The sequence below is a fragment of the Amphiprion ocellaris genome, chromosome 5 (assembly GCF_022539595.1).
Source record: "Amphiprion ocellaris isolate individual 3 ecotype Okinawa chromosome 5, ASM2253959v1, whole genome shotgun sequence".
Classification (NCBI taxonomy): Eukaryota; Metazoa; Chordata; class Actinopteri; family Pomacentridae; genus Amphiprion; species Amphiprion ocellaris.
In genome coordinates, this window is record NC_072770.1 from 29,585,781 (window position 1) to 29,607,964 (window position 22,184).

Sequence of the window (22,184 nt, forward strand, 5' to 3'; positions counted from 1 at the left end):
ATGGGAAGAAAAAACAGAGATCTGGACAGTTGGAGACTGTAAACATGAAAGAGAGAATTACTGTGTGACATGAAGGCAAAATCAGAGAAAGAGAAACAGGAGATGAAAACATATGTTTGTGACTAAGAGGAAAGTCGAATCTGGTGCTTGTAAATATCTGAATATTCAGTTTTCTTTTAGGCTTTCTGTCAGTATATGGTATTGTGGTATTCTGCAAAGTTCCAGTTCTGACAGATATGGGAATCACTGTGTGGGTTTGTGTCTGCAGGGCCTGATATGACAGCAAGAACAATCACTTTAATATTTGCCTCATTCCACTTTATAAATACATTCTAATTTATTCATTGTAATCTAATTTGGATTGGACTTCACGCCACACACAGAATATTGCCGTATTTATGAAAAAACACCTTAATATAACAGAATCATAGTTGGCATCATTTGTGTTTCATTTAGATTACTTACATGGGTTATTAGTAATATAGCTATTTCTGTATTATGTATTTCTGTATACGAATACTATATCAGTATTAATCTACATGTAATGAAATGTGCTTATTGGCATGAAGATTACATATAAGTTAAGTTGATTAAAATTTGAGAACCTGGAAAATGTACAGAATAGTTTACATGCATGTTTACACTAAAATACACAGAGCTTAAATGCTGTTATAATAAATAACATGACTAGCTTCTGACTAATTTCTAAAACTCCTATCAAGCTAAAAACAGCTAAACATCGATGATCAGAAAAGGCAATGTTTATAGAAAAGTCTTTCACAATCACTTTTGTGCAGATTATTTGCCATTTGAGTTCTGGGTTGACTTCAGATCAGGTTAAATTATAAGGGGCAAAGCTTTTGCACCAATCATCCACATTCCTGGAGGCAAGAATAATTTTTTATCTGCTATGAAAGCAGAAAACAAAGTGCTGTGTCAAAAAACCCCCACAAATCCTATCAATTCATTCTCATCTTGAGGTGTCTTGATAGTCACGGTTTGCAGAAGAGGGGAAAAAAGCCACTCTGGGTCACATTTGCTTAAAGAAAAGGACAGTATGGTGAAAATAATCAAAATATTTAGCATAGCAAGGAAAAAGAACAACGGTGATCAACTCTTCTGTCCTTAATATGAAAACATAATGTGTTGGCTGTTCTTTCCTCTATGAAAACAGAAGACTTCAGTGGTGAAGACTATGATATATTTTATTAAAGAGATGGTACTTTGGGTTATACAGTCAGAGTGAATTTTAGAGGTCGTACTGTCCAGTCAAATGCTGTCTCCACCACAGACGTAAGAATGCTGTGTAAGTCTGTGAGTGACTGATTAATATTGAAACTCTGCGTCAGATATTCAGAATCAATGCTAACTTTCAAGGAGAGTGCTTGTCAGCCACTGTCACAACAACCACTGAATCATATACGTCCGTAAGACGTGGTTTGCTGTAAAACGTTCGCGTCTTTTGAGCAACAATGAAGATTTTGAAGACTTTGAACAACTACGTTCCCTTTCCTGACAATCAGCAAGGAGCGTGGGAAGAAACAAACTGAAAAGAATTCACCACGCTGACTGGTGGCAGTAGTTTTCTCCTCTGTCTCAATGATTGTGATGTAAATTCTTACAGTCTCCCAGGACACAAGCTACTACTCTAACAGGGAGTTGGACTTGACGTTTTGCTTGAAAGTCCATTATTTTTTGCTAGAATCCACTTGCCAAAACACAGATTTTGCTGTGAATGCAGGCTCAGAATTAGCATTGAACAAATCTAGAACAGAAGACACAAGGAGGAAAAGCCAGTGAGAGAATCAACAGTGAATAATGTGTTCATATGGACATTCTTGTATCTCATGATTAGCCCATATGGATCCACCGTTCACTGTCCAGTGAAGTAGCAAATCATTCCATGGTCATTCAGCCCTCATGGAATGGATTTATTTCAAGAGAGAATATGCAGTCTAATCCTTCACTCCTCACAAGCTGGCAGCAGGCTGAGCAGAGTGAATGATAAACTTCTACTAAGACTCACCCTGCGGATGAAGATGGGTCGAGCAGCAGCAACAGTAGTGAGCGTTTGCATCAGCGTTACAGGAGAGTTTGCAAATGAGCATTGCAGCAGGAGCACAGCAGAGCAGCACAGTTTACAGGGCATCGTCAACAAAGACAGAGACCACCTCACTGCAGAGGGAGCATTAGTTATACTGTATGTTGCATCAGATACAGTTTGTCACGCAGCTCGAGTTGTTTGTGTGAAGTAGCTCACAAGCTTTCCAGTACATTTTTGCTGAAAAGCTGAGATAGACTGTGTATGATGATCTTTAATGCATGTGCCATATAGTTAATTTACTGGATGTAACAGATATATGTGATGGCTTTTTGAAGAGTTTGTTCCTTCTTCTTTCTCTGCTGGCCGTGGCCCTGCAGAGAGGCCATGTCTCCATTAACTTGATATGCAGTCTCCCCCCCAACACCATATCCAGCCTTCAACATTTATACGTGTGCACAGAACAACAGGGTCCATAAATCAAAATTCGCAGCTCCAGAAGCTGCTCCACTTGTTGTTGCAGCGTTTGTCATTGGTGGATTTCAGTGCACTGTGCATTTCGTGTGAAGAGACGAGTGAATGACTTTGAGAAAAGTGTGAAGGCCAGAGGCAGAGCGAATGCACAGAGGAGAAGGAGAGACATTCGTCAAGCCAGTGGCTGATTGTGAGACTATGGAGAGAGCACTTGACTACTGGTGTGAGAAGACTTTCACCTTGCTGAAAATTTTCACGAATGCTTTTAACTACTTCCACAGTTTTGACACATAAACCCAAATCTGGACACATTCACAAACACATCATCACACCACACGTTTCTTTTTTTTAGCACTTCATGTCGAAAATCGCATATTTCCCGTCTTAAGGTGCTAATTTCAGATTGACTGTTTGCTCCACCCTCACCTCAATCAGTAATTATCCAGCCTTAGCAACTGTAACTGGGTACATCAGACCTCTCAAGCTTTGCTGTCTGTGAGGCTCTAGTGGAGTTTGGGTTGCTTGTCTTTTTTTAAAAAAAACTCAATTGCTTGTTCAAATTCAAAAGTACAAAAGATTAAGTGTTTTAAAATGGTTAAGGTGCAAATATTAGCATGTTTGACAAAAGTAGTAACCAAATATGGTATTCTTTTCTCTCAAATTGAGTAGTTTATCGCATTTTATCAGGTGACAAATTAACACAAATAGACAGAAATTTTGGCTACTTTTTGGAATCATTTGCTCATTTCCACCAATAAAAAAGTTATTTTCTAATACACTAGTCCCTCAATTTATCTGAGGAGTTTGACTGAAATTGACAGAGCACTGATATGCAAAGAATAGTAACTGGTCACTTTTGATTTAGTATAATGAATTTGAAGCTTTTGTTCCTATTCACACTATCTTCTGTCATAGCTCTGCGTTAAAAACTGGCAGAGGTGAACAGTTGTATATTTGGTTAAAAATTTTTACCCTTTAATGTAAACTGATCTGTTTTGGTTTGGGCTCTAAGTGGACCCTATCATTGCTAGTGTTAGGCTACTCATTTTCACTGAATGCTAACATTGCCACATCAGAGCTTTTTTTACTGGATTTGGGGATGCTTTCACTCAAGCATACTCAGCCAAACTTGTCACACAACAACGTTCACCAAAAACAACAGCAAAGTTAGCCTCCCTGGCTTACAAATACTAGCTGACAAAGTCTGCCAGTGACAGTGTCATTTCAGCAGCAAAGAAATGAGGCTATAAATGAGAAACCTGCTTTTTCTTTCTCTTTTGGAAATATCAAACCTACTGATTCAGAAGAATTTTGAGTGCTACATGCATCACAGTTGTCGTCATGAACGGCCTATGTGCTATATGAAAACATAGCAACAGTAGCTAAGGGAGGGCGGTATTTAACAAATCGTTGATTATCTTCATGCAGATTGATTTACATCTTTCAGCACAGAGCACCGTGTACATGCTGTATTAAATTACAGTGTATATGTATAATGTGCTGATTCTGGTGGAGAGCTGCATGTTCTCTTGAACAGGACATGTGGTTACATTGAACTGCTGGAGCAACACCACAGAGGCTGTTTTAAGTTGGAAATCGTGTGTTTATAGCTGTCCAATTACCAAAACTTAAAGGATTTGCATGTTAATTTGAGAGCAGCTCTCAAAGGGATTAACCACACTGATACTGAATGGCCACTGATTTGAGCTGCTACAAACTGTGAAATATGGACCGTTACGCTGTCACTACGTTGAATATCTGCAGTAGGCATGTGTTTGAGTGCAGGATTAAGAGTAATCTTGCTTTATATTGTTCCTGCTCCATGAATAGGATACATGACATTCACATCTTTTAAGTCGAGGTCATACAACTCCTGTCTTTGTTTCTTAGCTTTTTAATGTTTTTGTGCTCTCTCCATTTCTCTTCGTTACTCCCCGTTCACTGCCATTACTAAAATGTTTAAAAGTTCACTGTCACTGTCACCATGGTAACATTTCTATGAGACTTGCAGCTGCCTTCTATTCAGGCATCATTGTTGAATGACTGTGTGCACTTGTGTGTGCAGAGGAGTTATGTGTGCGTCTTTCTCTGTCTGCATCTCTCTTTGCATTTCAAATCAATGCTTCTCTCATGTTTATCTTTTCCTTCTGTGCTGATGTCTGCAGAGTATACCATGAAGTTCTCCGATTTCCATACTAAATAAAAGATCATGCACTACGGGACTGCATGAACTGCATCATACATACATTTATAGACAATAGTAGCGATACATTTAAACAACGTAGGCTAGCTTTGTATTTCTGGCAGCATGTTACTAAACACTATTGCGAAAGATGGGTTATTTTCATGCTTTTTAACGGAAACAGAATCAGGTCAGGTTTTACAACACATTATTTCAATTATCGCTCTGTGATATTTCCTCCATCCAGAAAAGTCTCTGCCCTAATCAACCTGCCTTTCATCTGCTTCCAACTGTTAGAAATGTTGTGTGTATTTCCTGATGAAAACAGCTCCCTTTGGTGTACCAGACCAAACCCTATACCATTTCTATTTATATAACCACCATGGACCAGTCAGAGTTTAAATATAGATGCTGAGTCTGGATTCTCTTCTTCATCTGAAATGCATGAATAATTGAGAGGGAACGGAGATGAGGTGGGATTCATTCAGGAGATGGATGGTGCAAGCATAGATTGCCTACCTACATTAGTGGTTTACTGAATGGGGTTGTGGTGCACTTTGTGCATGCAAGCGCTGCATGGATTAGGAGAAAATTTTGAGGAAAGACTCCAAAATGGATTGTTTGAGACTTTTCTATGACCTCAAGGTACATGGAGTTTTTTTGGGGGGGAGGGGGCAATTATTAAATATAGAAACAAATATGAGCCAGTTACATTTAATGGAAACGGGGATATTATTATTATTATTATTATTATTATTATTAAATGTTGTAAATCGTGTGAGTATCTTGCCTATATCCAATTTTAATTAAGCTAAATACAAAGTATTGCAAATGTGTGGAACATTCTCACAGAAGAATGCAAAGTCAGGGAGTGTGAATTTGGTTAAAATTCAGTGGTCTGAAAGACACAGAAGTCATGTTAATGTGATCTCCAAACATGAGCAGATCAAAGCAATGACCCCTTAACGATCATATGATATTTATAGCTGCCCATCGATAAGACACATTAAAGAAGGCTGGAAGTGCAGTAGCCTTAATGTCAAAGAAGCAAAGTCAGCTACTGGCAGCATCTCCCAAGAAGAGCCAAAAGATGCACGTTATTCAGTTTGGCAAGATGTGGGAGGTTAAGATAAGTGAGGCTGTGCTGTTCAAAGTTAAGAAGTGATGTAGGGTGGGGAGACTACAGCTGAGCCACTGCAAGTGTGTGTGTGTGTGTGTCTGTGTGCGTGTGCGTGCGTGCGTGCGTGTGTGTGTGTGTATTTCAAGCTATCATGCTGGGGGAAATGTGGAAGACACAGTCTCCTCCCGTCTCCATGGAAACCCCATCTCTTTCACAGGCAGAGAGGCAGTGCCATTCTACGTTCAGAATCAGGGGTGTGAATCATTCCACATTATTTAGTGCTCGCATTATTACTCGCATACTATTGACCGCCGACAATAACATCTTGAGGAAGACGAAGATCAATGGTGTGGTTATGTTAATGCAGTCAAATCATAGAAGCGTGACTGTGCAGCACATGGTGAAAACATCTGCAAATGAGGATGGTCTCTAGCAGATGTGTTTATAAGCCTTTTTCCTTTTTCAAATAATAATGGTGGTTATTAATTTGATTTTAGTAATGGATCCACCGTGCCATAGGCCAATTTTAACCAACTGAACTGAAAACCTATGCTTAAATGCAATGAGCAGTCTGACACAAATAAGAGGAAAAAAATGGAGACTAAAGCGGTACAGATGGTTCAAAGCTGGGTGAGCTTTGAATAAGGTACAAATTGGGAATACAAGGAAGGAGGAGGGAGCGACAAAGAAGGAGACTCTGTCGGACTTGCTTTTCACAGGCAGGTCCACGTAACCACCTCCTGTCGAGCTTCAAGGGGGTTGTCATGGTGACAGTGGCTGGCAGTCGAGGCTAGGAGAGTGTTGCATGGTATCCCTGTGGCCTCCAACGTGGCTCAAGGGATGATGGGGGAAAAAAGTCAGCTGTCAGGGGATCTTAGTGATCAAGCAAGACCTGGATTTACTCAACCGAAAACAGGCACACCTATACCAAAACCTCCACAGTCCAAGTGTGGAGGTTTTAGAGTAGTCATTATTATGTAGGCCAGATCTGTTTCCCTTGGTGGGTACTTGCAAAGTTAACAGACAATAGTGCCAGGACTCACAGGAGCAGGAGCTTCCACTGCTAAAGCACAGCAGTGTGCCTGATGCTCCTGTTGCTGCTAATGAGAAAGGTGCCAGCCGGAGCTCTGGGAACCTGAGACTTCCTCATCTGTCACTTGGGAAGCCAGCATAGGATGCCAGACTAAATGCAGTGTAAGAACACTAACCTGAGCTGCACCTCGACGAGGGTGGCTGAACCTAATACACGACTCAACCTCAAATTAAATTGTTTAACCCAACACACAGTGCAGAAAACTTTGACACTGTGCAACTGTTGATAGAAACAACTTTTTTTTTTTATCTTACAAAAGAAAATTTGAACTCTTTGAGCTCACATTTACATTATAATTGATAATGCAGAATTCAACTGGTGATATTTTCTGAGCCACGTGTATTTACATGTCACAATATTACAAAACGAAACGTACAAAATACTTACCAAATATGTCACAAAAATGAATTCTTGATTGATGATTCTTGTTTCACTGTCATAGCTGAATGAATAGGTGTGACAAGTTTTAAAAATAAAAGCAAAAATATTGCTAGATAGTGTGGTTTTCCAAATATAACTAAGAAAATATATATTTTAGCATAGACATATTTTTCATTTTCAGATGTTAATAGTTCCTGAGATATTGCCATCAATGTGCAAAAAAAAAATTGCTGAAAGTGAGTGAACGGGCAGTTTTTACAAACAAATTATCACATAAAATGTTTGATATATCAATGTAAGATTTTAAATATCCATAGTTAATGATAAAAAAATAATATCAAGGAAATCAGAAATGGTCAAGTAGAAGGCCATTGATGATTTGAGATAAAATATCCCTCATTCTCAGCTCTTTTCAATAAAGTCAGGGATTTTGCTGCGACACAGTAACTCGGTATAAGGTTAGGATTCCAAAGAGCTGTAACTTCTCCCCAACTGTACGGTACAATACAGGAGAACCAACTATTCAGGACAAGACTCTGCAATCCACCTGCATGTAAGGGACACTCTTTTCAGGACAATTTACACATTGTGGTCAGAGAAGACAGATGGCTTGACCAAGTCCTGAAGGAAACCATCGATGTTAAACTGGAACAACCATCTCCAAACAAAGAAGGGGTCTGAAACACTCATCAGGTACTTACAATGCAGTCTTCAAATCCCTCCCCAGAAAGTTTCACAATCGTTAACACCTTGGATGGCGAACATTGGCTCATGCAAACTCTGGATAGATTCTGTGTAAAAGTGTAACTGTAATGCTGTGTCACTTCAATCACTTTATAAATCTTCTCTGCTTGTCCCCCTGCTGCCTGCCTTTTTAGCATTCTTACATCATAATCATTACTTGTGTCCACAGTGGTGGTTTTACAAATGTTTTCACTTTAAGGCTAATAACCAATATTTTATGATAAAAGAAAATTAAATGTGCAGTTCAGGGGGGTTTAGTGATGAACAAACACAAATACCATCTGACTTTGCAGTTCCCTGAAGCTCCAGATCGTTTAACGTCGACCAGATCAGCCCATGGTTTTGGTTTCTGTAACTTCAGTGTTGAGTTCAGTCTCAAATTCAGTCCGTGTACACCCAACAGCACACATAAAAACTTGGCGATGAGTGGATGAGTTTGCAGAAATTGTGCATTTAGCAGCTAAATCCAAGCAAAAAGAAGGGTTAATATTATATATTCATGGTTTGGCCAGAAAAATGACACAACATTAAAACCACTGACAAGTGGAGTGTATAATAATAATTTATTCTTATGGTACCTTTAAAAACAAGGGTTTACAAAGTGCTTTGACAAATAAAGCTAAAAGAAGATAGCTAGAGGGCAAAATAACGACAAGAAGACAGACAGAAAGGCCAAACAAAGAAAAGCAAAATGATGGTGAAATTTTTTTAAAAAGTAACTTTGATTATCTCGTTATAATGAAACGTTCTGTTGGGAAACCTTGATTCCTGGCTTTTATTTGTGCATTTTTGATGCCTGCCCCCTTAAACATTGCACAAATATTGCTCAAGAAGGGCTGAAGGAAAACAATAAAGAGCCCAAGTCACTGACTTAGCCAACAAACTCCCCAGATTCCAATTTGTTCGAGCATCTGTGAGATTTGCCGGAAAAAGCCTAATCCGGGGAGGAGTCACCCTGTAACCCACAGAACCCAAAGGATCCGATGTCAAAGAGCCAGACATCAGAGGATGCTCCCAGAGGTCTCCATGTCCTTCCTCTGGTGGGTTAGAGCTGTTCCAACAGCAGGAGGAGAATCTACACAATATTAGGCAGTTGGTTTAAGTTGTGGCTGATCGGTGTATATGATCGTTGATGTCTCATACATATTTTTGTAGCTTCTAGGCAACCAAAAAAATAAATAAATGCTGCTCCAAAATAATACTTTTGATAAATTCAGCTTTATATTGTTATTAGCTGATGCCTCATTGATCATCAATTTCTTTACTCACATTCGCATTCAGTGATTTTATGGTTAAAATCTGATTTATAGATACTGCTCATTTTACTCAAGTCTCAGTTCAAGGTTTTTTCCTAGTTGGATGAGCGTGGTGTAGACAGATGAATGGACCCGACCCTGACAAAACCAATGTAGCACAAAGAGAATTAATCACAGCTGCTGGGACACAGCCAACATAAAACCAGGCCATTGAATCTGCATTCGAGCTGGTGGTGAAGCAAACAGCAAATGGGCTACAAGTATAGTAGGATGTCCAGAAATAATGGTAAGAGAATAAGTTTACCCTTTTCAAGTCCCAAATGTTCATGTCTCTGGGGAGCAGAAGTTGTCTTGATGTATGCGTAGCGTTAATTCCCTGTGCAACGAATATCATGTCTAAAGGCCTTATTTCCATATGACAAAATGTCTCTCTCACACAAGTGTTTGGGTGACTTTTGAGAGCCTCCTTCACACCAGTGGTGTCCGGGACATCTTCTCAAACAGCCTAATGAGGGCTGGTGTCACCTTGTCCTGAAGACGACGCTGCTCTGTGTGGACTGTTGTGTCGATGGAGCCACACAACAATGTGCCATGAGAGACACAAACCAGTGTGATCTGGCTTTGTTTAGTGTCACAGTGGGATTTCCTGTCAATCTGCTTGCTCTCTCTTTACTTCTTGCACACGTTGTTGTCTTCTCCTCTCCTCTAGACACAAGTATTTCCCTCCCATCATCTCCTCTTTCCTTTATTAAGCCGCCAATGATCATTCACTGGTAGTCTTTTTGTTTGTGTGTGTCAGTATAATCAAATTGTGTTAATTGAGTATTCATCACAGGGAAACTGCAAGACATAAGGACATAATCTTGGGCGTGGTCACTTTAAACATCTGTTTTGTTATGTGGGCCGCTGGGTCCACTGAGAGTCTATAAATAGTCTGTAATTCTGGTGGTGCCATTAGAATCATGTCTGGAGCTTCATTCAACCTTTTCCTCACTATGTGTTTGCTTACGGTCTCCTTTATGAGCACCGGAAGGTTTATCTTAGATTTGGAGATTAATAGTTTTATGAAATTAGCGCCCCGTGACATTAAACAACGCGGGAAGGAAAGCGATAAAGTCAAGCAAAGCAGGGCTGGAGAGGGCACACAGTGGGTAGAGGCAACAGGGACATGGACCGGTGGGAAATGTGCAGGGTTTCCTAGTGGAACTTAACCTCATAACCATACCGTTACACAGCAGCCTTCATTAGCGACCTTTTTATAGCTTCCCAATCCTATTACTTCTGCCCTTTTTTCGTCCTGCTCTTCCATTGCTACAACCTCCCCTGGCTTCGAGTGTGGCGGCGGGTCTCAATCCGTTTTGTGGCTCATTACAATTCTGTTGTGTCTGGTAGCCACTGAGTGAACTTTAATACATTGTGTTTAGAAAGACACAGCATACACAAGCAATATGCCCTTTTATTTAAGTTATACGTATAATTTCCCCTTTAATGGCGTCATAATTTTTCTTGCATGCCCTCTACCCGTTCACTTGTGTGCCGCCCTTGTCAGCTCCACCCTCACTCTCCAGAACCAGCACCTCCTCAAGTGTTTGATTCAAATAGATTTCCTCCAGGGCAGGGGGCGAGGAGCACACAGGGAGGAAAATAAACAGAAAGGGTCATTATTCATGTCTGCCGTGACGCTATGGCAACAGTGTCCTCCTGCTCTGATTGGTCATAGATAAGGCGGCCTTTTTAGCCATCACTTTCACTCTCACAAGTCCGAATTATTCGACCATTGTCAAGGCCCTCACTGTCAATCACTGTCTAACAACCTCTGCTACTGTCCCTTTTCTGTCAGCATGTCTTCATTTCCTCTGGACAATTTATGGTGTAAACCTGCATCAAGTGCTCTCCCCCTGGCCTGTTTATTTACATGGGAGATTGTTTTGTTTAACCAGGAGGTCCAGTTCATCAGTGAGGTTTTGATCGAACTTTGATCGAAGAATATGATGGAGAAAATTGATATTTTTGCTTTGTTTGATAATTAAAAATAAATCAAGCTGAAATTTCCAACTTATCTATGTTAAATATTACACAGTGCATCTAGTCTTAACTCTAAGGTGCACTGATTTTAGAGAAAGTATTTAAACTGTTCTATGATTTATGTCTTCATGTAACATCCTAACCTCTTTCGTGTGGGCTATTGCCAAAACAGACTCAGTGTTCTAGCTACAACCTCCTACTCATCCTCTAAGTTGTGCTGTTTGGATTTGGAGTCATGTAGGGTTAATCTAACAACTGCAGACTATAGTTCACCACGTAAATCCTGTTTGTCAGTCCACTGAAGGAAAAGATGTTCAGCTGTCACATTACCTTCATCTCCAGCGTCCCCACAAAAGCACATTCAGCTTGGGATTATGGAGACAGTTGCACAAAAACCAAAGTTGTCAAGTCAGGAATCAGAATGTGTATCACTTAGTTGAAAGATATCAGTCTTGAAGCATTACAGTTGTTGTGAACCAGAATATCAGAGCATATGTTAGGTTATGATAAGTGCATACAATAGACGCTGCTGGATCATGTTGCCTCTATGACTCATCGTCGCTCAGGTCAGGCAGGAGCTCTTCTCTCATACTTCAGCATTCTAATAATGAGAGAACCGCTGAATTTGTGCCCTTCATCCTCAATTTTAAAGGAAAGCTGAGGACTTTTTGTAAAACTGTTATCAATGAAATGCACACAGGGGTGGCAATGTCCAACTTGGATATTTTTCTAAGAGTTATGAAATAAAACTATTTTTAAAAAAAAGCATATTTCATATGCAGCACAAGTAGTACCTCAACAGACTTCCCAGTGTCTAAAGTTTAAAGGGTCATTTACCTAAACTGCATGAAATAAAATGAAACCGCCATGTAAGAGTATTTTTTTATGGGATTTTTCCAAACTGACCTTTAGGCTGCGACATCTGTGACATCAGTAAATTTACACTTTTATAAACAAAGCCAGACATAAAATCATTCCAGTTATTATGACAAGTTTCTTTTATCTGAACTGAGGGTTGTCTGGATATTACAGTGCAACATTTTCTCAGGTATTTCTCACTGTCTTATACTGTCTTGGAGCAGTCACTTGTTCAGAACAAACCTGCTTGAGCTACAAGAAAAATACACTTCAAAGTAAATGCTTTCTTTTTGTTTACACAATGAATACTGGTTGACGGGGGGAGCTGTCAAAGAGGGGTAGTCTGCCACCACATACTTGCTTGTTAGCATGATTGGTGGAGTGTGGGTGGGGTAGTGTGTGTGTGTGTGTGTGTGTGTGTGTGTGTGTGTGTGTGTGTGTGTGTGTGTGTGTGTGTGTGTGTGTGTGTGTGTGTGTGTGTGTGTGTGTGTGTGTGTGTGTGTGTGTGTGTGTCAGGGTGCTGTTTTCTGACAGACTTCCCAGTTCTTTGTACTGTGTACTGTGAATCATCAGCATCATCTAGTGCAGTGGATTGTGGGGACATTCTGCACTGATGAGACTACTTAGTGTTTATTTTTATGTCACAGAGATGTCAAGCGACAGGTAGTGAGGTTCCTTCTTTCTAAATCTAGAGGGGCCATTAGAAGGTGAGAACAGTGTAAATTAGTGCAAGGATAATGCTTGACCCTAATTCTACTATTAAAATTGAAGGATTTTCATCTAACATTCACCAAATCAGTGATTTGGTGGGTAGTGAGTAGAGTCAGCAGTGTGTAAACATCATCTTAATTTTCTGAGCATGCAAATATTAGTGCAGAGGAAAACAGTCAAGAGCCCAAGACCAACTCTAGTTTGCAAAAAGTTATTGAATTTGACTTTTTAAAAAAATCCTTTATCGACCTTAAACACAATCAAACATTAATTATTTTTTGTTTCTTTTATTAAATATTTGACAACTTGACACATTGGAGAATATATTCACTGGGTCAGATATGTGATGCTTTTGCTTCTTGTTTATTGCCAAACATTATTAGTATTAAATATTATCCACTCAAGCACACTCATTCATGCGGAGAAGCCTGATAAGTGAGACATGAATATATAAGTAGTTCAAGTTAGTCCAATCCATTAGCTCTCAGCCAATCACACACTCAGTCAGGCATTTATTGAAGGTTTATTTTGACTGTAATATTATTGGCATGCACTTAGCACCTGAACTTACATACTGCAATCCAAACCTTTCATAAACTCGCTGGAGGTGTGTCTTTTATTTCGTGCAGGGAATAATTGTCTAATCTAAAAGGGAAATTTATGCTTCTGTTCATACTTGACAAAACTTTTACACAGTACTGTGGAAACATTTATAACAAATATATAATATAACCAAAAAATATAACAAAGTGCAGTGAACTGAATAATGTAAATCAACGTTGACTTTAAAACACTTCAAAACTATAAAACAGTTCAAGTTCTAACAGTTTATCCAGGTTTTTGACAGATCAGTTGTAGGAGAATTCCTGTGTCTCTGTTTAGCCGGTCTGAGTGTCTTCTGTCTCTTAATAAAAACTAAACACCATAAGTGCCTAGGTTTTAAGGTTCTGCAATCCGTACTCACATTAAGTTTCTTAATTTGTCTTTCAGATCTTGGCCATCATCTCCATCCTCTTCATCGTGCTATCCACCATTGCCCTGTCTCTGAACACCCTCCCAGAGCTGCAGGACACGGATGAGTTTGGTCAGTCGACAGACAACCCACAACTGGCCCACGTGGAAGCTGTATGTATTGCCTGGTTCACCATGGAATACCTGCTCCGTTTCCTCTCCTCCCCCAACAAATGGAAGTTCTTTAAGGGTCCTCTGAACGTCATTGACCTGCTGGCCATCCTGCCCTACTACGTCACCATCTTCCTGACAGAATCCAACAAGAGTGTGTTGCAGTTTCAGAACGTACGGCGTGTGGTTCAGATTTTTCGGATCATGCGTATTCTACGTATTTTGAAGCTGGCTCGTCACTCCACAGGTCTTCAGTCTCTGGGCTTCACCCTAAGGAGGAGTTACAATGAGCTGGGCCTGCTCATTCTTTTCCTGGCCATGGGTATCATGATCTTCTCCAGTCTGGTGTTCTTTGCTGAGAAGGATGAGGAGGATACAAAGTTTAAAAGCATTCCAGCTTCTTTCTGGTGGGCTACTATTACTATGACCACGGTAGGCTATGGAGACATCTACCCCAAAACTCTCTTGGGAAAGATTGTAGGGGGCTTATGCTGCATAGCTGGAGTGCTTGTAATTGCTCTACCTATTCCTATTATTGTAAATAACTTCTCAGAATTTTACAAAGAGCAGAAGAGACAAGAAAAAGCACTTAAAAGAAGAGAGGCACTAGAGAGGGCGAAAAGAAATGGTAGCATTGTCTCAATGAACTTGAAAGAGGCGTTTGCTCGTAGTGCAGAACTGATGGATGTGGTGGTGGAGAAGAGCGAAAGGCCTCATGACAACCACCTCTCTCCGAGTCGATGGAAATGGACCCCTAAGAGAGCTGCATCAGAGACAAGCTCAAACCGTTCGTTCAATGTCCAGGAGTTACGCTCTCCCAGCAAGGCCCGAGCCACCAGTCCCCAGAGGTTAAACGCCCAGAAGCTAGAGGAGATGTACAACCAGATGGCAAAGACACAGTCACAACCCAACCTTAATGCTAAAGACAGGGGCTCCAGAGTGGGCAAACAGAGGGACGAGATAGAGCTGGGCACTATCCAAGATCACGGACCACCAGTGCTAGGAACCAGAGATGGAGTGGGGGACATGAAAAGCTTGTCCAGCATTGACAGCTATATCAGTTGTGCAACAGACTTCCAGGAGAGTACTCGCTTCCCCCACAGTCCAGGAATCGACCTTGGTGTTCAGGAAAGCAACCGCTTCTCATACAGTCCAGCTACAGCTTTGTCCCAGCATGTCGGCACAAAAACAGGCCATCAAACCACAGGGGAGCGCGAGCCCATGCTGACTCCCGTGTCTGTCACAAAACCCTCATGCCCAGAGAATTCAAGGAAATTCTTCTTTTCTGGAAACTACTCAAAAGGCCTTATTCCCAAAGGAAGCTGCCGCAGCGAGGGTGAGTCAGGGCTGTCCCCGCTCTCAGACAGCTCGGTCATGTCCGACCACTCTCTGTTAAGCCCTGAAGTTTCTGTCTATACCACTGCCAGTAGCAGGACCCCACCCAAGTCTCCAGAAGACACCACCCTGGCTCCTACTGTCTTCACCTTCCACGACTCCTCCATCAGCAAATACATCGACGCCGATACAGATGACGATGAGCACCTCCGCGACATCTCTGACACCAGTCCCTCTGAGCGCCTGCTGGCTGGTGGAAGCCCAAAGCGCAGTGTTAATAAAAATTACCAGAGGGGCACTAACCATTTAGAAGCAGCCCAGAAAATGCTGGGCCAGAACTGTCTGTTTCCCCTTGAAGGAATTCGTGGGATATCTCATGAGAATCACATAGGACCTGAGATGGCACGCAGATCAAAGGTGGAGAGGCGTCAGAATACTTTGGATAAAAACCTCTGAGGCACAAGTGAAGCAGAAACAAAGAGGAAGCTGGGGATGGAGTGTTTGTGATAGAGACACCAGACAGGCTAACACACTCTATAAGCCAGAGACAAAGGAAGAGGAAGAGACAAAGGGTCTCACTGAAACAATTCACAGATTACCTGAGCGTGCCATTGGGCTCTGAGCTCTGGGTGAACATGTGTGGTAAATACTCGGGGAGAAAAACTTTTCTAAATTGGAGAATGTCACTGCCCCTCCTTCAGTTCATTCCTATTAGCGATATACCACACCGACAAAACAAAGGAGCACTCCCAAGTAGCCAATGGGTCTGTTCAAAGAAGTCAGCAGAGATATTGAGCCGTGGTTGTAACTGGTGTGAACCAACTAAATGATGGTTTTTAACTGCAATAGGTTATCCCTATATTCTCCAGGAAAAAAAAAAACAGCCCTGCCGCCCACTTTCCCATTACTGAGTCCCAGTTCATTTTGTAGTCTTGGAGATACAGGAGAGGACCTAGAAGCCTATAAGCTACTTACTTGTGCCCTCCATTCCCAAACCTGGCCTTAGTCATTTACATTCGTAGGGGTGTGCATGTCAGCATATGTGTGTGAGAGAGTATGAAGATTAATGAGTGATCTACTAGTAGGCAAATTCATGTAAACACACTATTGAGATTGTCTGACCTGATTTATTTTTATATAGATAAGAGAAAGTTCCTTATAGAAATAAGTGATTTGCTAGTCTGCTGTGTCATAATCATATGTGAAGAGTAATCTTGTATAAGGTTCAGTGTCTTGGCACAGAGGCTGCAGTTATCAGAGGCTCATTCGCATCATCATCCATTGTGACTGCTCCTTTTTTTTTTCTTTTTTCAGTGGACAGTGTCTTCGCACTTCTGTATAATTTTTAAATACTGTTAGTGGTGAACCAAGAGTTTTTGATACAGGCTAACAAAATAGCCACAAATAATAATCTAGATTGCTGCATTTATGAAGCATGCATGCACCCAACCAGTTAACATAAAAAACATGATGAGTTGCTTGTCCATCATATCTAAAGAAACAACTAAACCCTCCTATATTTTTATGCTTACAGCTTACTGACATAGAGTTTAGGTTTCAGCAACAGATGTTTAGCATGCATTGGCCTTCATTTGACCAACAGTAAAAGCAGCCCAAGAGATCACGCAATTTAAAGTAATGGATGTGTACGATACTGAAAGCATGGGAGTTATCAATCTCTACTTTGTTCCTGAAATCACTTAGATAAGCTCTAATAACACAGAAGGTTAAGTTTACCGATAATCAGTCAAAAATTCCGTAAGTGGTAAAAACTCATGCATGAGCACACATGCAAAAGACACATGCAGGTATGGAAAACGATCTTCAGGATGCATAGACACATTTAGTTTCCATGGTGACAGCAGTGGTCCTCCAAGGCTGGCAACAGCTAAGCAGTGATTTGTTAATTGGGTGGGGAACGTCTGCTTGCTCACACACAGAAACATGCACCCATGAAGGTATCCATAGTAGTCGCATGATGGCAGAACCACTCCTCACTGTGCATACTCATGAGTGCTGTGTAAATGTATTATGATGAAAGGACCTTTGTGCATCATGTTTATGTTCAAGATGTCTGTAGCATCCCACAAATTCTATGAATTCAGTTTAGTTTGCTGACTGTTACCCACTGACCTGGACAACATAATGCATTCCCTATTTATCGGTTTACACTGCCACATAGGACAAACAGTCAACTGCCACTTTTAAAACAACAGACATATTGTCTTTACAAGACTTCCTCTAACCTTTATATAGAAAACAGATCATGAGAGGAGCATGAATCATTTATTAAGGCAGACTTTACATCCATATAGGTCATGTTAACATGAGCTGAGTTACAGTCTGAGGACGTAAGATGTAATCAAGGTGAGCAAGGAGAAGCTCAGTGCCAAGAAAATATATTCTCAGAAAAGTGGCCCAATTGTTAAAGCTATCTCAGTCATTTCCTGACAAAAAATATAATGGTTAACGGTGCAGGTAGAACAGGCCAACGGGCTATTATGAAGGTAAAATTTGATTCAAAAGTCAACAGAAGGCGATTGACATACTTTTTTTTTTTAGTGAGAGTCTAATCACAAATCTTGATTTCGTTTCCCATTTTAATCACAGAGTTGAACCATTTCATATTGCTCTCCCATAGTGAGAGGAGCTGAGGTGTGAAAGGAATAGCAATGACTGTGAGAAGCAGAGGGAAGTGTGTGTGTATGTGACTGCTGTAAAGCCAGGGCATTAGAGCAGTTGGACTGCCGCTTAATGGAAAAGAATGAATTGTTTCCAATATAAATGTAGCCATGATGGGGAATCCTGCTTTTGTTTTCTCCATAGTCCATTTGCAGTTCTGATTATAACATGCAGCAGTTACACAGATTGCAATGCCAAGGGAACTCAAAAATAATATAAGAAATTAAAATTTATTTTTAGGTGATATTTAATTTTTTGAAGTGAAGATTTCTTGCTGAGAGAAGCGGAATACTTAGGCAAATAATTGCACACAGCACAGTAGAGTCAGTTCCTAAATCCACTACACTTCTTTGTATATCCAGCTAAAATTTGGATTGATTTGATTCCGAAGTCGCTGCTAATATTAGAATCTATCTTCACAAGAAATAAAAGCAATCCTTAACAAAAGGATTTTGAAATATAAGCACATGCATTATCGGCAAAAAGGAATTCTAAAGTTGCAAGTTTGTTCCAATACACTTTTCTTTTACTTTTAATAGAAAATATCAGTTTGAAGAAGAGAGACCATTGAGTTATAAGCCACCAGCTAGACGTTTATCCCAGATTAACTTTTCACTACATTTTTATCTTTGGCTGTTAGGAGTCAAGGCCAATGTATGCCAAACATTAAAATGTGTTTTACCCTGTTACACCTCATTATCCATGGAGATTTCATAATGTTTACTTCAGTCAAGATCAAACAAATATCAGTCAGATGTTTCTTTCAGAGTGAATGACATCAATTAAAAAAAAAAAGATAATTAAGTTTAATTTCTCAAGAGTAAGAATAAGAGCATTTGGCTCACGCAAGCTCTTATGAGCTCCTGTCCCATCGTTTAAGTTTTCTGTATTACAGTAGTCAGGGACCATTTCTCACTGAAATATTTCTCAACAAAGATGACAATCAATATTTCATGAACAGGCAGCAAGCACTATTGTGGAGAACTGAGATTCAGTTCGAGCAAATATTGCACAAATGTGCACACATGCGCATACCTGCACTCACAAACATAAGTATTGAAATCCTGACACTAGTGTTGACACTTAAGCTTTTAGAAAAGGTAGTGCAAAGGAACATCGAGCATGATGTTTTAATTTATAACTTAGACTGTGATACTGTGACAAAATAGCAACATAATACAAAAAATGGTCAAATGTTTTTACAAGTCATCCTTGTTTTCGTTTCAGTTGGACACTTTACTTCGCTCCATTATCACGGAAGTCATTCAAAATAATGAAATCTAACTGTATAGCGGACCTTTTAATTTCACTGAGGTCCCTGTGGAAAAATTCAGATGCGAATCAAAGGATTAAACCACCACTCTGTATGAAGAAAACACAATCAAGTGGTTTGTTTTACTCCTCATTTATGGATACAAATTAAAACAAAGAGCACAGATTCATTAACTTTTCCATCAGACTCCCCAATGTACAGTAAATGCATTTAGGCAAAATCTAAATTAGAGTTTGGTCGTTGTGCAACCTGCCAAATTTAACTGTAAAGAGGCTCCAGTCTTTTTCATTTCTGTTAGAACCCAACAGAACCTTTTCAAGGATATATGGTAGTTTCCAAATCCCAGAGAGAAACATTGCTTTATAAAGCAGCCCAGTTCCACATCCTCTGAATCTAACACTGTATTACAGGGTTGGGGTCGATTCAGGATGCCTCGATGGAGTAAAACACACATCACACATGACACTATAAAAGTAAACAGTATTAGAGCATGACACAAATTAAAGGCTAGTACAAATTTAATGCATAAACTATATTTTTTCTACAGTTTAAGCTCTCAGTGGAATTGACCCCAACCTTGCCTAAGCCATCAGTCTTTGTAAAGTACAGTTTCCAGGGAATTGAAAAAAAAAGAAGATATTTGAATGACCTTAGCCAGCTCTTATACAATGTTGTTTGTAGGTCCCGACGCTGTCTGTTTTGTAAAAAAAAAAAAAAAAAGAAAAACATTTTTACCTGTTGACTTTCTATGCTGTTGTTTCTGTATAAATGTTCGATTGTTCAGTGCATGTTGTAACTTTGGCATTGTGACTCACACAGAGCCAGTACTTGTCATGTAAAAAAACAAAAAGTGTCTCAATGTCCCAAGACATTTCTATTTCTTAAGAAAGCAAAATTTCCCTTGAATGACTCAAAATGAAATAAATCAAATCACTTTACATTTTGAGTAGGAATTGCTGACTTTTATTTCGTTCTTAATGTCATGCAAATAATAATATGTGTTCCTGAAGGGTGTATTAGTAAGGCCAGTTAACTGATGGCATTCTAACCAATTCCACCAATTTTTCTACATGTAGTTACACTAATTTGAAGACATTCACCTTCAGTCATTGGTCTCAAGAGGCATGACTGAGCATCGACCGGCACTCTTTAACCCTTTAGAACCCAGTGTAGCGCCGGCGCTACGTTTTGCATATTGATTTTTGATTGGCTGTAGATTTTAAACCAGATAGGATAGATCGATAATTCTTTTTGCATATAAAATCTGGGGAGTTACACTAACATTTCACACATTCACCAGGTCTCAGGGTGCTTTTTCGTTGCAGTGATGGGTTTGTAAAAATACACAATAAAGCGCACACAACAAAACTCTTTATAAACCAGACCACCGGTATTTGGAGGACTTCTTACGTTGAAATAAGCGTGATCACGTTGTGGCTATGACCTGTCACATGATTCTTATGTGTCCAAACAAGAGAGGCTCCCGTCCCCATCAACAGGAAGTGACATTGTTGCCGGGAGTTGTAGTTTGTCAGCCGACAACTACAACTGTAGTTTTCGGCTGTAGTCTGCACAGATACGAGCTCTCGCTCGTTTCAGTCCCACTTTTTTTTTTTTTTTTTTTTTTTTTTTTTTTTTTTACAAAAACATTCAGACACACAGCCCACACACACACCAGACATCCACCACGGTCCGTGTACGGATCTGATAATTGGATTTTCCGTTCTGAAACGGGTATTGAAAAACAAAAAACGAGTGGTTATTTGATTTTCGTTTAAAAATACAAAAATTAAAATTGAAATACAAGGCGTTTTTCCTTTTCATGATCAAAAAGGGATATACGATTTTTTTTTTTAAAAATGCTTTGATTTTCGTTTTATATTTAGAATAACAAGAAATAAAATCAGTAAGAGACAGAAACGAAAAAAGGTCCGTTTTTTCATTTTTTTAGACCGGAAGTGGTCATCAGCAAGCGTCGAGCCAAACAGTACGGTGCATAGATTGTATATACATATTTTTTCGTTAGTTTTCATGGTCAAAATGAGAGATCAGGTGGCCGATCTTAAAATAAATCAATATCGATGTTTTTATAGAGCGTTAAAGTTTTGCGAAGCAAGGGGGCGGGACTACTTGATTGACAGTCCGCTCTGGAAAGATTGACAGGTCCTATGGAGGAGGCAGCAGAGCAGCAGCGCCGAGATCCCAAAATGGCTTTTGCCATATGGCAACGGCTTTTGCCATATGGCGAAATGGCTTGCCATATGGCAACGGCTTTTGCCATATGGCAAAATGGCTTGCCATATGGCAACGGCTTTTGCCATATGGCAAAATGGCTTGCCATATGGCAACGGCTTTTGCCATATGGCAAAATGGCTTGCCATATGGCAACGGCTTTTGCCATATGGCAACGGCTTTTGCCATATGGCAAAATGGCTTGCCATATGGCAATGGCTTTTGCCATATGGCAACGGCTTTTGCCATATGGCAATTAAAACTGTTACAGTTGCATGTCATTTCCTTGTACGGAAACCAAACAAATCAATCAACACTGTTTCTTAGATGAGTGGCAGCTTGCAGAGGACGTCTGCTGCACTGCACTGCTGCACTGCAGTGGGGTTTTCGTTCTCGTTTTATTTTTGTGTACTTGTATACTAAGAGGTAGGAATCTTGAATCTTGAAGTGTGTGTGGCAACCAGTCATGACAGACAACAGCAAGATTCAAATGCTAATTAGGGCCATTCACACTTCTGCTGATGTGTGAAACCCTCACCTCCATCCCTGAAGAACCGGTTCTGCCAGTTTAAGGCACAGCTGAAGTTCTCGAAATCTGTCTCTCATGCTGCGTTGAATCTCAGAACAATGAATAGCAATGATGTAATGATCAAGA

General features: G+C 40.1%; 1 protein-coding gene and 1 long non-coding RNA gene across 4 annotated transcripts in view; one reads left to right on the forward strand and one right to left on the reverse strand.

Annotated features, from left to right (window-relative positions):
- Window positions 1-20,243, forward strand: part of kcnb1 (potassium voltage-gated channel, Shab-related subfamily, member 1) — a 49,120-nt gene extending 28,877 nt beyond the window's left edge. For all 3 annotated transcript variants that reach the window (XM_055010721.1, XM_055010720.1, XM_023280329.3), the window contains one exon: window positions 13,876-20,243. In XM_055010721.1, the coding sequence (XP_054866696.1) occupies window positions 13,876-15,798 (1,923 nt within the window). In that variant the 3' untranslated portion in view covers window positions 15,799-20,243. The remainder of the gene's footprint in view (window positions 1-13,875) is intronic.
- Window positions 1-22,184, reverse strand: part of LOC129348952 (uncharacterized) — a 74,258-nt gene that overhangs the window by 37,637 nt on the left and 14,437 nt on the right. The gene's annotated exons all lie outside the window — the stretch shown is intronic.